The 17,758-nt window shown below is 34.4% G+C and overlaps 1 protein-coding gene across 1 annotated transcript; it reads right to left on the bottom strand.

The window, feature by feature from the left end:
- Nucleotides 1-13,962: 13,962 nt before the first annotated feature.
- LOC142535430 (caffeic acid 3-O-methyltransferase 2-like) lies at nucleotides 13,963-16,090 on the bottom strand. The gene is made up of 4 exons (XM_075641783.1): nucleotides 15,640-16,090; nucleotides 15,253-15,563; nucleotides 15,046-15,110; nucleotides 13,963-14,564 (listed from the first exon to the last, which is right to left on the bottom strand). The coding sequence occupies exons 1-4, from the start codon at nucleotides 16,041-16,043 to the stop codon at nucleotides 14,274-14,276; spliced, it is 1,071 nt and encodes a 356-aa protein (XP_075497898.1). The 5' UTR covers nucleotides 16,044-16,090; the 3' UTR covers nucleotides 13,963-14,273.
- Between the last annotated feature and the right edge of the window lie 1,668 nt (nucleotides 16,091-17,758).

Raw genomic sequence — 17,758 nt, forward strand, 5'->3', positions numbered from 1 at the left:
TTTCTCCGGGAACATTGGGAATCAAAGCTTACCGTTGGTGGAGTTACCTATAACAACAGTTTTCAGTCGTCTATAGGTATGGCTCCATATGAAGCACTGTACGGTCGCAAGTGTAGATCTCCTATTCATTGGGATGAAGTGGGGGAGAGATCAGAGTTGGGTCCGGAGATTGTACAGCAGGCTGCTGATGTAGTAGTCAAGACTCGGATAGGATGAAGACTGCTCAGAGTAGACAGAAGAGTTAAGCGGATCAGAGGAGGAGATATTTAGAGTTTGGCTGTTGGTGTACCATGTTTTCGTGAAGATAGCACCGATGAAAGGCGTCATGCGGTTCGGGAAGAAAGGAAAGCTCAGTCCGAGATTCATTGGACCATTTGAGATCCTCGACCGAGTTGGGACGTTAGCTTATCGTGTGCTCTTCCCGTCGAATCTGGCCGGAGTAACAACGTGTTTCACGTCTCCATGTTGAGGAAGTATATGTCGAATCCATCACATGTCTTGAATTTTGAACCGTTGCAGCTCACTCCGAACTTGTCTTATGAGGAAAGACCAGTGCAAATTTTAGACAGACAGGAGAAAAAGCTTCGGAACAAAATGGTCAAGCTAGTGAAAGTCAAGTGGCTCAATCATTCGGAGGAGGAAGCTACATGGGAAGCTGAGCCAGAGATGAAGAGTCGATATCCCGAGTTATTCGGTAAGATTTAATTTCGGGGACGAAATTTCTTTTAAGGGGGAGGAAGAGTTGTAGAACCCGAAAATCAGATTACGTATAAGCCACGCATAATTTCCTATTATTTAAATTAAATATGAAGTTTTAAATCATGATTATTTATTTTAAAGGTAGATGTTTAGTATATCTTTTCAGGATAAATACGCCGAGGCCGGACCGGAGTTTGGAGATTTGAGATAAGATTAATAATAAGACAAATATTCCTAAATTTAATTTAGTCAAGTAATAATTAATTTAAAGAAAAGAATGTCATTGAGATTTAATAAATTAATTGGAGCTAAGTAATTAAATAAGTTCTCTTAGATTCAATATTTAATTAAAGTTTAAATTAAAATATGTAAAGCAAGTGGGGATAAATAAATCTAGGTATAACATATTCAAGAAATTAAACATAGCATTTCAATATAGTAAGTTGTAGGTCAAGTATGCCATGCAAGATTTTATCCTAAATTAATGTGTTAATTTACTAAAATATAAAAAGGGGTGTTTAAAACCTTAAACATTTAAAAATACTAGATTTAAACAACATTGTACATGCAATATTGGTAACAATTTAATCAACCCATAAAATATTTCAAAGGTTGATAACTCTCCAATTAAACTATTTCTAATTGGACTCATGGTGTATTCATTTCCCCATTTTAAATCGCTAATTAGTAGTAAATTCAAATACTATAATTTCACATAATTGTTCAGTCTAGGGAATGAGCTGGAACGTGCAGCAAGAATCTGAAAAAAAAAAAATATATATATATATATATACCCAATGGCAGCAAGGAATGAGAAGCCATTCAAATCCATTCAAAATTCATTAACTTGTAACCTTCAACTAAATGCACTTCAAGACCATTAATCTTCATTACCTACATATCCTACACCCATAGGCTCGAAAATATCAGAAATAATCGGCTGATAAAATCGTGAACATGCAACAGAAAAAAAAAAAGAAAATGAATCGGCCAACCTAAGGGAGTAAGAAGCAATTCAAACTCATTTAACTTCTTGACTTGTAACCTCCCAACTTAATGTATATTATGGCACCTTTAACACCTCCTATAACACTCATATTCAGTGACTAGCAAAACCCACACTCTCACCTTCGAAAATAATCAGAAAGACAGCAGCTGAATCGTGACAGCAGCAGCTGAAGCAAGAAAGAATCCAACTCCGCTCCGCCGCGCCGGTATTCGTTGTATTGGTTTGTGTTCTTCAAAAACAAATTCCAGGCATGTATATATTGTTTCTTTTCTCTTCAATCAAGTCCTATAGATATTTTTAAACCATTATATAACTATGTTTCAAGAATAATCACGAAATTGACAGCAGACACTTGAAAAATCTGTACATAAGTTCTCGGCCTATGTTTGCACCTTCACGGTTTGGTGTGTTCTTGTTGATTACAGGGTGTTGCTCGATTCCAGGCTTTCATGACTACTTCTAGGCATAATTTAGAATGTGTTAGGGTGTTTTTGGTTCATTTGTTTCAGTCCATACCCTCACAAAACGAAAGAATGACAGCAGAATTTCCCTTATGTGCAGAATGGGTCTCGATTTGGCCATTGAGTGGGTAAGGTGAGTTTGTTCGAATCATGGCTGTCCTATGGACTATAGCCATGGTTAGAACCCTACCTTATCATGTCCTAGGAAGTGACCAAATCAGTTTCTCCAAGCCTAGTTCACGGATCATTCAGATTTTTACAGCAACATGTCAAGTGTCCCACGGTTCTAAAATTCTATTTTTTTTGAAGGTGGTTTCGGTTTTTTTTGGTATGTTATTGGATTATGGTTGGCTCCTAACCTGTAGCCATGGTTCATACAACACTCCATCATGTCTAGATCGAGCCATGGTCGATGAAATGGCCACTAGAACGACCCCACGACAGTAAAAACAACTCAATACATTTCACTGCACAGATTTGGTGTGTCACGGCCGTATTTCGTATTCGTAATTTTGCGAAATTATTAAAAATTTTCTAAATAAATAATTATCTTGTCCCATTTAATTAAAGTAAACATGTAAATAGTTTTAACTTTAAAATAACTGCGGAAGCAAATATTGTTTTCAACCAACAATTTAAAAATAATTAAACGTAAACATCAACTTAAAAATAATCCAACGTATTAAAACTGGGTTTGAATAATAAAAGGTGCAAAATTAAATATGAGGTCCTCGGGATTACTACTGCTGTCCCAAGATCGCTCACCGGTCTCCTCAACGGTCCCGACCTCATCAATACCTACAACAATCAAGTCTAGTGAGTCTAAAAACTCAACATGTATATATCGTGAATAACAAGTAAATATATCACAAAATCGCATACAATATAAAAATAAAGTATCGTAAAGCGTACGGTGAAAATCGTATCATGAATAATTATAACTACGTGCATATCTGAAAATTCATACGTAAAAGCTTTGCTCAATAGAGCTCTGTCATAACATATCATAATTTTCTGGTAGAGATAATGTTTCTAAGCATGTGGCCCATAACATAGCGTGAGCGCCTGATCAGACTAAACCACAGTATACTGGGCGGTAGAGATCAATCACAGCCCTTGGACTGGATGTCCGTACCCATACATAATCATAACCGGTCGTAAGTCATCGGGCGGAGAAGTCCTCGGTTGTTCCTACCGACTTCCAAACCCATAAGCATAAGGTGGCCACAAGACATATCGCATATATCTCAAAAATAAACATTTTATATTTTTATACACGTAATATAATTATAACCTTATTTTTACCGGATGAGTTGGATCGTTCCCAAGCTTGCTGCGACTTACTACTAATATGTGACACATGAAATAAATCTTAACTTGACAAAATCTTAACAATAGAACCAAAAACGAGACGATTCGGACCAACAACTTGATTTTTAACCATGGCTTCGTACCAACCCGAACCAACATTAAACCGACGTTTAACCATGATTAAAAATACCCCAAACATACTGAAAAATATGCATAATAACTGTAAAACACGAAAATGGGTGAAAGGAATCCAAAAACATAAAACACTCTTTCGAGAGTCATTTTGGCACCTTTCACCGTAAATTCTCGTACGACCTCTAAACTCGACCGAATCACAAACGGCCAAAAACATGACTTTCCTAACTCATTGAGGTACTGTCCAGTCCACGGCCATGGGCTAAAAGCCAACCAAGAACTCAAACCACCACCAAAACCGTGACCCAAAGCTGCTGTCAAAAAGCAGAAAATATAGCAGCAGCAGCTTGCTTGTTTGTGGAGCAAACTCTGAAAATAATGGCCAAGGGCTTGAACCACCGCCCAAGGACTCTTACCAACATCATAAGGCATGGCTTGGACCATGGATAAGGGCTAAAAGCCAACCACAAACCAAGCAAACACCTAGGACAATCACAGCTCAAACCGAGAGAGCCACTTTCTGTATAGTGTGATGTATTGCATTGTTTTGTTGTCTTGTATCATTCCAATGGCCATTTGAGCGACCATGGATCGATCTAGACATGATGGAGTGTTTTATAAACAATGGCTACGGGCTAGGAGCCAACCACAATTCATCCAACATCTCCAAAACCGAAAGTGCATACACACAGAATTTGAAGGAAACGAAATGAACTTGTGTTGTTGTTGTGCAATTCTAATGGATCTGTGAACCAAGCTTGGAAAGGACACCTTGGTCACGTCCTAGACATGTTAAGGGAGGGTTCTAATCGTGGCTACAGTCCCTAGGACAGCCAAGATTCGAATACTCCCCTTAACCACCCAAGAACCAAAAACGAAGCTCAAATCTGTAGTTTTGAAAAAGTTTGCTGTCATTCCTTTATTTGTGAGTGTATGGATGCTCACCAATGGACTAATGACACCCTAACACATTCTAATTCATGCCTAACAGCAGCCGTGTGAGCCGGGAACCGAGCAACTACCTGTAATCCAGAAAAGCAACCAAACCGTGAAGTTGAACCAAAAGAGCATAGAAAAATCTGTGCAGATTTTTTTTGAAAATGTTGCTGCCACAAATTCGTTTTGCCTCATGAATCTTGAACTTATAATGTTTAAAAATATTTATAGGACTTGATTGAAGAGAAAAGAAACAACATATACATGCCTGGAATTTGTTTTGACACAAAACAAATCAAAACGACGAATACAAGCGACGGAGTCGGAGTTGTGTTTGCTTTGTTTCCTATTTTATTCCTGCTGCTATGCACGATTTTCAGCTGTGTTTCTTCTGATAATTTCGAGCATATTAGTGTAGATGATGTTAGGGATGAAGGTGAATGATATAGGAGGTGTTAAGGGTCATAATATGCATTTAGGTGGGGAGTTACAAGTGCAAGAAGTTGAATAGTTTGAAATTCTCCTCCTTCCTTGTTGCCGATGGATTCTTGCATTTGTTTTTGTTGCATTACACGTGAGTTTGCTTGTAACTTGTTGAGGAAGGATTAAGGTTAATTATGGTGTTTGAATTACCCATAACTATGGAGCTTAAAGGTAGAAAGTGAATGCACCATAAAACCATTTTGTGTTAACTTTGAATGAGGTCTACTACAATTTTGAATTGTCTTAACCAAATATTATTACTACTTCTTGCATGGTATAATAGTGTTTTAAATCTTGCATTTTAAATTCTTAAGGTTTAATACACTTATTATATATATTTTGAATGATTTACAATTTAATTTAGAATAGAACATTGCATGACATGCTTGACTTAAAATTTATGTATTTAAATGTTATGTTTAAATTTCTTGACTATTTTATACCTAGCTTAATTCATCCTCCATTTATTTACATATTTTTTTTAAGCTTTAATTAAATATTAACCAAAAGAACTTATTTACCAACTTAACTCTAATTAATTTATTAAATCCCAAGGACATTCTTTTTCTTTAAATTAAATTATTATTTGACTTAACTTAAATTTAGGAATGTCTTTCTTATTATTAATCTTATCTCTAATCTTCAAACTCCGGTCCGTCCTCGCGTATTTATTTGAAAAGATAAAACTAAACTTTTGCATTTAAAATAAATAGTTATGACTTGTCAAATATCAAAATGAATTAGACCCTTCATATATATATATATAAAAATCATTTTTAAATTTAAATAGTAATAATTATGCATGGTTTATACGTAGTCTGATTTTCGGGTCGTTACATGGTGCACTCGGTTGATACCTTCGGTTGTCTTAGGTAATGGCTTGGTTTGTGGTTGGCTTTTAGCCCTTAGCCATGGTCCAAGTCATGCCTTGGGATGTTGGTAAGAGTCTCTGAGTGGTGGCTCAAGCCAATGTCCAATTATTTCAGAGATATAGCTCACGCACACCCAACAGCAACCGCTGTAATTTTCCGTTCTTGACAGCAACTTTAGGTTGCGGTTTTCTTGGTGGTTTGAGTTCTTGGTTGGCTTTTAGCCCATGGCCTTGGACTGGACAGTACCTTAATGAGTTAGAAAAGTCGTGTTTTTGGCCGTTCATAATTTGGTCGAGTTTAGAGGTCGTACGAGAATTTACGGCGAAAGGTGCCAAAATGACTCTCGAAAGAGTGTTTTATGTTTTTGGATTCCTTTCACCCATTTTCGTGTTTTACAGTTATTATGCATATTTTTCAGTATGTTTGGGGTATTTTTAATCATGGTTAAACGTCGGTTTAATGTTGGTTCGGGTTGGTACGAAGCCATGGTTAAAAATCAAGTTGTTGGTCCGAATCGTCTCGTTTTTGGTTCTATTGTTAAGATTTTGTCAAGTTAAGATTTATTTCATGTGTCACATATTAGTAGTAAGTCGCATCAAGCCTGGGAACGATCCAACTCATCCGGTAAAAATAAGGTTATAATTATATTACGTGCATAAAAATATAAAATGTTTATTTTTGAGATATATGCGATATGTCTTGTGGCCACCTTATGCTTATGGGTTTGGAAGTCGGTAGGAACAACCGAGGACCTCTCCGCCCGGTGACTTACGACCGGTTATGATTATGTATGTGTACGGACATCCAGTCCAAGGGCTGTGATTGATCTCTACCGCCCAGTATACTGTGATTTAGTCTGATCAGGCGCTTACGCTATGTTATGGGCCACTTGCTTAGAAACATTATCTCTATCAGAAAATTATGATATGTTATGACAGAAGCTTTTACGTATGAATTTTCAGATATGCACGTAGTTATAATTATTCATGATACGATTTTCACCATACGCTCTACGATACTTTATTTTTATGATGCATGCGATTTATGTTATATTTACTTGTTATTCACGATATATACATGTTGAGTCTTTAGACTCACTAGACTTGATTGTTGTAGGTATTGATGAGGTCGGGACCGCGGACGGAGACCAGTGAGCGATCTTGGGACAGCAGTAGTAAACCCGAGGACCTCATGATTTAATTTATGCACTTTTTATTATTCAAACTCAGTTTTAATACGTTGGATTATTTTTAAGTTGATGTTTACGTTGAATTATTTTTAAATTGTTGGTTGAAAACTATATTTTTTTCCGCTGTTATTTTAAAGTTAAAATTATTTACTTATTTACTTTAATTAAATGGGACAAGATAATTATTTATTTAGAAAATTTTTAATAATTCCGCAAATTATGAATACGAAATACGGGCCTTTACAACTGATCTATGAATACAACATGACAGTTTTCTCACACAATGAGGGAATTGTGCTTCTAATCTAAGCTTGTAACACTTTGAAGTGTTCCCTCAAATCTGTGTTGAATGCTTGTAAGCTGATGTGCAGTATGCATGTCCTTCTTCTTGTGATCTTCACACACTCTTATTTTTCCACACCCTCTAATATATTAATCATCTTGGTCTAGTATTTATGGAGGAAATGAGACCGTACACCAAGACTCATCAAATATGTTCGTTGCAATTTGAATCTGTTCCTTGAAATATATTTGTACTTTCCGACAGCCATTCTAGAATGTTTTGGCTTTAAGCACTGCTGCAATGTCTATTATTGTCCTTTGACTGGACATAAGCTTTTCCTCAATACGCACAGCTGGTTTCCATTTGAATAAGCTTGTCGTGTTCTAAAAACTGATCGATTCTTAACTGATGTTCTGAATTGGTCAGCTGAACTGATCTTGAACTGGTTTGGTGAAATTAGTTGGCTCGTGTTGGAACATTTCATGTTCGCAATTTTACTTGATCTTGATGTTAACAGAACTAGTTATTTTGTTACTAATGAACTTACCTAAGTGTGCAGTTAGCTGAACATAACTGAAGCTATGGAAGAATGCAAACTGAAAGTACAAACTGATTAATCGAATTGAACTAGTTCAACTGATGAATCGTAAACCAGTTCAACTGATTGTCCAGCTGATCGGTGGTTCAATAGAAGATCTTCAGAAGCCTGGTCAGCTGATGAAGAGCTCAGATGACTAGTTCAACTGAAAGAGTGAAATCAGTTCAACTGACGAGTCAACTGAGTTCACCAGCCCAACTGAAGATCAGTTCAGATGACCAGTTTAGAGCATCAGTTAGATCCAATAAGTTGCAGAACATGACAAGCTTATTCAATGGGAAAGGTACTAAAGTTATTGTCCAGTAAAAGGACAATAATAGACGTTGCATCAATGTTTAAAACCAAAAAGTTCCAGAATGGCTTTCGGAAAGTACACACATATTTCGAGGAACAGATTCAAAATGTAATGGATAAAATAATTGAGTCTCACTGTACGATCAAACTTCCCGCCTATAAATAGAAGATGAAGATAAGTGAGAAAAGAAAAGGGCATGAACAAGAGAGAAAAGAAGGGCACGCATATTGCACATCAGATTACAAGGAAGCAATCAGCCTCGAAAATCAGCCCAGTCGAGGGAACACTCCAAAGTTATATCAGCTTAGTTTAGAAGCTTTTTTCCTCGGTGTGTGGAGAACACCTTCCCGTTGTATTCATTGTTCAATTCTCACATACTCACACACTATTACTCACATATATCAGAGAGGAGAGCTTAAAAGATCAGTTGATTGAGCATATCTAGCTTGTTTGAGAGAATGGAGCTAATGAGCAAGGAATCAGTAAAGAAAGAGTTCCTGAGCTAAGAGCTAAAGCGAGCCAGCCTAGTAGCTGGGCCTTCTTTAAAGAGTTGAGCTGAGTTAAATGAATAAGGGAGCGCTGCTTGAGTGAGTCTTTCACAAAGACATTAAACTTGTGTATGTAGTCTTTGACACACAGACGTTAAAAAGTGTTTGCTGGAAGGTGTTGCCTTCTGTCTATGCTAGGAGTTCAGTTAGGAAGTAGGGTAAGTCCTAATCTGAGTGGGTTTATACACGGTATTGTATAAATCAAAGTCTTATAGTGTATCCTACCTGAGGAGGTAGAAGGGGTGACGTAGGAGCAGTTGAAGTTTCCGAACATCCATAAACTTATCTTGTGTTATTTCTGTTTAATTGCTTGTTTTTGTTCTTAACTGATTTGATCAGTTCAGCTGATATCAGATCAGTTCTTTCCATAACTGAAGTTATATAAGCCGAGACTGATCCCATGTAATTTTCAGTTATTCAGTTGCACAAGTTATAAAACTGATTAACTTTCTTAACGAATTATCATTTCGAGTATTTTTCACTTGGTTTAAAACCAAACTCGATCTAATTCATCGGTGTTTACATTCTTAGAACATGAGATATTGCAGCTCATTGAGAATATTGTGTTTGAAGAACCTTCAAATGTTCCTGAACCATTCTATTAGCTCGTCATCTGAACGGATTTCACTGCTTCAGTTGAACTGGTCAGTTAGGCTCTTCATCAGTTGAGCTCTTAATCAGCTGGTCGGGCTTCTGAATATCTTCTTCTAAACCATCTATCAGCTGGACAATCAGTTGAATTGGTCTTTGATATATCAGTTGAACTGATTCAGTTTGGACAATCAGTTGGCGCTTTCAGTTTTGCGTCTTGATAGCATCAGTTTTGGCTCGATAACTGATACGTTTGAATCTTGATCAGTTTCAGCTTCTGCGCACTTAGGTAAATTCATTAGAAACAAATAACAAGTTTTGTTAACATTAAAATCAAGATTGTGAACATCAAATATTCCAACAAAGCGCCGCAGCGACAAGGAAGAAGCGCCACAGAGCTAAGGCTTGAAGGGGGAAAAAAGCGCCTAGGCGCCATATATGCAGCGCCGCAGCGCCAGGACTGTCGAAGGGAAAGTGTCGAGGTGCTACAACCCAGTGCCGCACTGCCAGGATCACTGAACCACAAGCGCCTAGGTGCTACACCTCAAGCGTTGCGGCTCTACACCTAGACTTCACAAACAGGCAGCACCGCGGCGCTAGCATACGCGAAAAATGGAGAATTGGGCTTTATTTGACGGTCTCTAGACAAGGATAAAAAGAAGAATAGGGTTTCAAAGAGAGGGCAACCATTTTTTGGGAGAGAAAGGACATGAGAGACGAGAGCACACATTGGAGACAAATTGGAACGCGAGGATTGATCTCAACGACGAATCTGAGGACAAAGACGCCACTTTTGATTTGTTATCTAATCTTTCACCTTTTTTAATTCTTGTGTTGAGATGTCTAAATCTTCAAACATGCTTTGTTTTTTTTAGATTTCATTATGCACTAACTTTTCAATTCTAGAGGACGATGTAGCTTTGTTGAGACGATAATTTTGACTTAGTTGTTTATATGATTGAATTCCTTTTGGTTTAATTGTGTTTCCTAGTTCTTATCGATTTCAATTTACTAGCCGTAAATTGTTTGTTATCATATTAATTCTAAAACTCGATAGAGGGACTAGAATTATGGAGACATCGTTAAATGTTTATATCGTTCGGAAGGCGTATAACTTTAGCGAGGCCTAGATAAGATCATTGTTTTCTTATATCATCTAAACTTCTATTTTTTTAGGAATGTTTGGGTCTAAGTTTGAATGATACAATTTATTCGTCACTTGGGAAAGGGAATAAAATAATTAAATGTTCTTGGCTATTGAACGAATGGAATTCATGAATATACAGTCAACCGGGAATAGTTATCGTGAAAACTAAGTGAAATTGCTCCTCTAGATATTTTCTATCATTTATATTTTCTCACTTCGGTTATTCGATTACTATTTATTTACAATTAATTCGTTTTAAGTAAACCAACCTTTAATTTATTCTTCTAGATAAAGTAGTGACTATTTTAACTACAAGCACTGATATATTTTTATATATACACTCATCCTGGGAACGATACTTTACTCTCTTTTATTAAAACTTGACAACCGTGCAGTTGTCAGCGGAAAATACGCGACAATACAACTTTTTGTACAAACTCATTTCAACTTAAGACTTATCTATTGTTTAATTAAAACTCCTAGCACACTCGATTGCAGGTTGTAAACTCACAATCCGCATAATATTTAACGTTTTTTGTGTCAAGACTACAAATACAATCTTTAATGTCTTTTTGTTAATATTCATTCATCTAAACTTTGATGCTCCACTCTCATGTGTATGTGTTAGTGATTGTGTGTGAGGAATTTTTCATTGTATGTATATATCAAATGTATAGTCACACTTATGTTTGCTCTCATTTTAGCTAATGTAGAATGCCCATGATTTGAATCTCATTCCAAAATTTGTATTTGATCTCCAATATGTTGTATTCACGGCCTCCAATAGTGATATAGATTTTAGATAAAAGAATATGACCGTTTGGAAATGTTGTGTACAGATTCAGATATTGCAACAGTCACATTCGTATTTCTGGCCATTTTGCGAAACTAGGTTGTTGATGGTCTGATCTGATATGCCATCATATCAGCTTGGTTTGACCTGGTCCGATCTCTTTGCTTTGACTTGAGCTGAACCAAGTCAAGCTGATTAAGTCGAGATGTTCTGTTCTTTTGAATAAAACTCTTGATTCATCGATTTTTGGGCAAAGTGATAAACATAAAAGTTGTAGCATTTCTCTTGGCTTTCCATGGAATCAAGAATCACACAATTTCAAGTTCTTATGAGATAGATATTCACAACAGATCAGACAATTAGTAATCTAGAACATGTTCTTTATTCAGTGCAGAATCATCAAATTCATTATGGTTTATTATTATTTTTATTTGATTTATACTTTTGACTTGTTAAGATGATTTTTATTCATTTTATAATCTTCATAACTCATACTGAATAGTTCCATTTGAATAACTGAGCTTAGAGATATTACCAATGTACCATAACTGGTCAGACTGAGCTGATTGTGTTTCTATTTCTGTCAGGTCGATCTTACGACTAATATTTCGCCTAGATAATATCTGAACTTACTTAGATTTTGTGAAGTAGGACTTGTGGAAAATTGAGTTCTCTATTCGGTCGTTTTAGTGGTTTGTCATTTTCATCACTGAGCTATGAGATATCATCAAAACACAGCAGCTCGCCATATTTTAATCTTTTTTTATTTCAAATTTCAGCTTCCCACTTGAACTAACAACTTGACACTTGAGTAATATATTAAAAAGTCAAATAACAAAATTTGTTATCATCGAAATCATGATTGCTTGTGTTTCTCAACCCAACAGATACATTTCGGTTTTTCATTTTGTTTGATACTTTTTCAGATTTTTTATTTTATACTTGTTCATATATTTTTGAATTTTTAAAGATCGATAAATTTTATTTTATTTTTAGAAAAACTTTTGGTTGGTAAATATTTGTTTGTTCATTTTTCATACTAAAAGGTAGCCAATCTTCCTAGGAGTTATATTTCATATTCTTTTATTGCCCACTTAATTATTATATGTTAAAAAATTATGTCATACATGTTATATAACGCACATAGATATGCCATTTGCTAAAAATATTGTTTGTTTTTAAAGTAGGGGTAAGCAGAAATCAAACCAATCCAAATCGATTTGATATTTAATCGATCACATTATATAAAATTCACCAAATCAAAAATTAGTTTGGTTCAAAGTTTTGCAGAAAAAAATCCTAAGTAAACCAATTTCATAAATATATTATTTTTATTATACATATGTATATATTATTTGATTTTGTGTTCGTATTATATCAAATCTAGTTAAATATATGTGTACATATTGATATTTATCTATTTTTATGTGATATTTGTAATGATGTTATCATACTTTACAATGTGAAGTGATTAATATCTATATTCATATTGGTATTTATCTAATTATATTAGCTAGTTTAGAAAATTTAAAGTATGTTTAAAAATATTCAAAATACCCTGAATTTATTGAAAAACCAAAATGTTTTCGTAAAAGATGGTAATAATACAATTAACAAAGAGGTGAGTCGAGGGAGTAACAAAAAAAATCCATATATAACCATGTTCAAGGATTTTAAAGGTTGGTGTACTTCACAACCAAAAAATTTATGCTCCTCAAACAAGAGGAAGGGTTCACAACACAATGAAAGAAGGGATGAGATGCCTGGTAAGATGAATCAATCAATGTGCTAGGGAACCACATTGGAAATGAAAAGCAATCAAGGAACCATATGCATGTTGTTACTAATCGTCTTTATCATCCTAGATTATACAAAGATGTGACTAATAGTGGCCGGCTTTCATATAGTAAATATTGAAACATATGTCATGGGGTACAAACATTCAAAGAGGAGTCGAAAAGAAAAATATAATATAAGCATTATGATTCGTTTAATCATGTCACTCTAGTTTATTGTACTTTTAAGAATATTTTTCAAGAGAAAATCAACAAGATGATTCTCACATGCCACAAAAAAAAAAAAAACATGGTCATTGGTAAAGATTTGTTTCACCCTATGGTCTTTACGAATGCGAATTTCTCAGATTTAAAACCATTATTGGATCAGCAAAGAAACTGAGGAAGCATATAATCAAAAGATAAATTAAATAGATGCTAGATCCATAAGGAAAAGATATTTGAAGTGAGAAAATGTCTGATTATGCTATTGTTATGAAGTAGAATCTGTATAACAGGAAAATTGGTCAGGGGAGTCATACCATAAAGGCGAGAGAGTCCATGACCTTTCGGTCTAGGAACAAACACTTGTTAAAGATTAATAATTATTATTGCAATAATTTGAAATAATACATTATCCTAATATGTGTAAGTAAGGAAGAGACGCCTACTTACAGTGGACGCTTTTATGCAATTGCAATAACTTAAATCCGATTTTAATTTATATATGCAGTTGAAATTAGTCATAATTTTTTGTTACATTATTTTTGTTATTAGGAAAATAAAAAGATATTGGTCTTAATTTATTGCATAAATAAACAACTGGCGGGCATTAGATGAAGCTAAATATAATTTATTCTTCAAGTTGAACTTATCGCCGATATGCATGCGATTCAAAATACATAATGAATTTAAGGGGAGATCAATAAGCTAGATTGATCATTATTTAACACCAGCACAGTGTACACGCCGTCAATTATTTATCCATTAGTTTTTGCATGTTAACAGGAGTAAAAGAGAAAAGGGTCGTAGCAAGCCTAAAGTTTTATTATAAAACGGTAATTATCTTTAGGAGAAAAGTCATAGCAAGCCTAAAGTTTTATTATAAACGGTAATTATCTTTAGCTACTCAATATTTCTTTTTATATTTATTTATAAAACTCCATGATCCAGAGTGGGAGAACACAACAAACTGTTCGAGATTCTTTGAATCCTGCTTGCTTCGCCAATGCATGAAATTCATTTTCTGTCCTCTCCTTACCACCGGGACTAAATGCTAGCATAACCATGTCAGATTGCAAATTACATTTAAAATCTTCTGCTGGGGTCTCTGAAAGGATATGCTCCACAACGATGATTTTTCCGTTATTTGGAAGTGCTTCATGGCATCTCTTCAGTATTTTTATGCAATTCGTATCGCTCCAGTCATGAAGAATCCACTGTGGATTCGGTAAAAAAAGAATTGAATCAGTCTAATAAGAAAATAATCATAAAAATATTATTACAAAGTTGTAAGAAACTATTGGGAATCAAAAATTATGAAAAAGCATTCCTTTTTTTAAAACGGGTGGAAAACTAACGTGAACAACGGTTTAATTATATGTATTGAATAAAATATATTTTTCTTATAATGCCACTATATTGCCACATTGAAAAGGGAAAAAAAAAGAGCTGGCGATGTTTACAATGAATTTCTATAATAGCATCAGTTAAGCATTTCGTAAAGACAATAACATATATAAAGTAGTTGTTATAAAGGTTTATTTTATAGTCACGCTTCCACATACATGACTTAGGTGTAGCATTTATTATTATTATCATTATTGCTGAACAATTTAGAAGGCTAACAAAATGATGAATATACATATACATATACATACACAAACACGCACATATATTATATGATGAAAACAATTTCACCTTCATGATAATGGCTTCGCCTTTCGGAACACTAACGAACATGTCTCCACCCATGTGCTCCATGCCTGATCAATACAAAAAGGTCGGCCAAGTTTAAGTTTCACGTAAACCATCAAATTAAATTAAAAAGCGAGCTCCAAACACAAATATTTCAATGGAACCGATTTAAAATACATTACAAAGAACCAACACAAATATTTCACATACTTGCAAAAGATGGTGCGTCTCGAATAACGTGGGGCAAATCAAAATTAATGCCCTTTATAGTTGGATTCTTGGATAGGATCATGCGCAGGGAACCACCGATTCCACCTCCAACATCGACCAAAGTCCTCAGACCCTTGAATCCCTCGTACGTATCTACAATTCTTTTCATCAACATTGTCGAAAAATTGGACATTGCTATATTAAAACCCTTGTTAAATCTTGGATCTGTGGCGTGATACTCGAATGTGCTCATTTTATATACTTTTTCAACAGGAAGTCCCCCCTCGAGAATTGCATCTTTCAGGTGGTACCTACACATACAATTATTAATGATTACACATGCACACATATAGTACGTGTAGAGGTTGGAATGTAGTTGATACTTGCCAAGTCTCCAAGTAAACCCTGTCTAGGCTCATGATCAACAAAGGGGCTAGAGAAACTCCATCATCATTCTTGGTGTAGAACTTGCAGACCGGAGCCAAGGAATACAGCCGCTCAACGCTGCCATCAGGCAGGGTTTTCACTCGACAATTTAAAATAGAATAGCTCGCAAGCAGGCGGAGGATTCTGTCCACCATGTTATGCGCCTCTGGATTGTTGGTGGGAATTTTCGCGGCGAGTTCTCTTGGTGAAATAAAGGCGTCGGGCCCCTTATTCTTCATGAGTTCAAGGAGGTCGAGCTCCAGCGCCACTTTGAGGACATTAGGTAGCACTGAAAAAGAGGCTAGTTGCATGGCGAATAAGAAAGAAGCCTCGTCCCCTTGTGCAACCTCCATTTTTGTATTCATTTTTCCTGAAAAGATTGAGAACAAGAAGCTACACTTTGGGTAGGAGTGTGCATATGCAGAGACAAACATATTTATAGTAGCTTAGTTTGTAGTAATTGCTATAAATTGTTTTTTTCATATAATATAAATAAAATTAAGCCATATTGTTTTAATCAAAATTAATTTTTTTTGCATTAATATATATATATATATATATATATATATATAATCGTTGCATCAGGGAAATTAACATATATGTATGAATGGTGTATATATTTGTTTATTTGTTATAGAATAGGCCGGATATCATTAATCGTTGGTCAAATTACGTTTTAGTTAGGACACATTCCCTGAAATCCATGCCACCCAAGAGAGCTGCATGCATTTTGCTGTCTAAGTCATAATCTATATTATATATATTATTATACTTTAACGTATCATATTAACTAAATTTGATATGTTGATGTGGTACAAAAGTTTTTTACATTTTTTTATTCGTAATATTTGTTAGTTAATTTTGTTGGTGTACGTTTATTAGTAATTTTTATATGTCTCTCTATTTTTTCGGATTTTTCTCCAATTTATCTATAATTTATCTAAAAATTCAAAATATCTTAGTAAATTTTATCTAATCAGTAATCTATAAATATCATATTCTAATAAAATAATATATGTATTTTACACCAAATTATCAAAGAAAAAAAGTTAATATGACATGTATCATGTGCCATGGAACACTAATTTATTATAAATTACTGGCTACTACGGTTCCCATTAATTTATATATCTGGTCTATAAGAAAGTTTATGTTAATTTTTTAAATATAAAAATTCCAATTATTATAAAATCAAGAAATGGAGAGAAGACGTAGGAGTATTAAATTCTCCGAACATCCATAAGCATCTATGCGTTCGTTTATCATTCAGTCTACCTTTTATTAACCATCCAACTAAATAGGCTTTTGTTCAAATCAGTTTCAATAAGTCTTCTTCCGCACAGTGGATACTCGTATGATACGAAGAAAGTTTCAGCATTGTTAACACAATAAAGCTATGAAAGAAAATTTATTCACCTCCTCTAAATTTCCTATCTTGATCCTGACATCTTATTTTTTAAATAAGAGACGTGTGACGTTAGTTCTAAAAAAACAATAATAATGATGAAGAACAATTGAAAAAAAGCAAAAACTTGTGTGAGACAGTCTTACGGATCGCATTTTGTGAGACGGGTCTCTTATTTGGGTCATCATGAGAAAGTATTATTTTTTTATGCTAAGAGTATTACTTTTATTTTGAATATCGGTAGGGTTGACCCGTCTCACAGATAAAGATTCGTGAAACCGTCTCATAAGAGACTTACTCTTAAAAAATGCGTTGGTTAGTTTTCGAAAAAGTAAAGAAAAGTGTATGTGTATGGATCCGCTTATTTTAATTTTATTTTAGTAATAATTATCATAATAATAATAGTTGGAATATGCAAATTCTTGAATTTTTGTACGAAAAACTCTTAAATTTGTGTTCTTTTTATATTTTAAAAAAATATTTATTATCATTATTATTATTATTATTAGAAAAAAATTAAAATAAAAAATAAGTAGACCTACACACACATACTTTCTTTTAATATTTTGAAAATTAAACCAACACATATTAAAATAAATAAAAGAAATTTAAAAAAAATTGAAAGAATATAAATTTTTTCGGAAGATAAATAGCTTAATATTTTAAAAATATGTT

The sequence above is a fragment of the Primulina tabacum genome, unplaced genomic scaffold (assembly GCF_025594145.1).
Source record: "Primulina tabacum isolate GXHZ01 unplaced genomic scaffold, ASM2559414v2 Contig1008, whole genome shotgun sequence".
Taxonomy (NCBI): domain Eukaryota; kingdom Viridiplantae; phylum Streptophyta; class Magnoliopsida; order Lamiales; family Gesneriaceae; genus Primulina; species Primulina tabacum.

Excerpts from the sequence above, each read along its gene's own strand:
- LOC142535430 (XM_075641783.1), bottom strand. The coding sequence starts at position 16,043 with ATGAATACAAAAATGGAGGTTGCACAAGGGGACGAGGCTTCTTTCTTA. Across the intron at positions 15,111-15,252 it reads AGACGCACCATCTTTTGCAA|GCATGGAGCACATGGGTGGA; the intron begins GTATGTGAAATA and ends TGTATTGATCAG. Across the intron at positions 14,565-15,045 it reads GCGAAGCCATTATCATGAAG|TGGATTCTTCATGACTGGAG; the intron begins GTGAAATTGTTT and ends CCGAATCCACAG.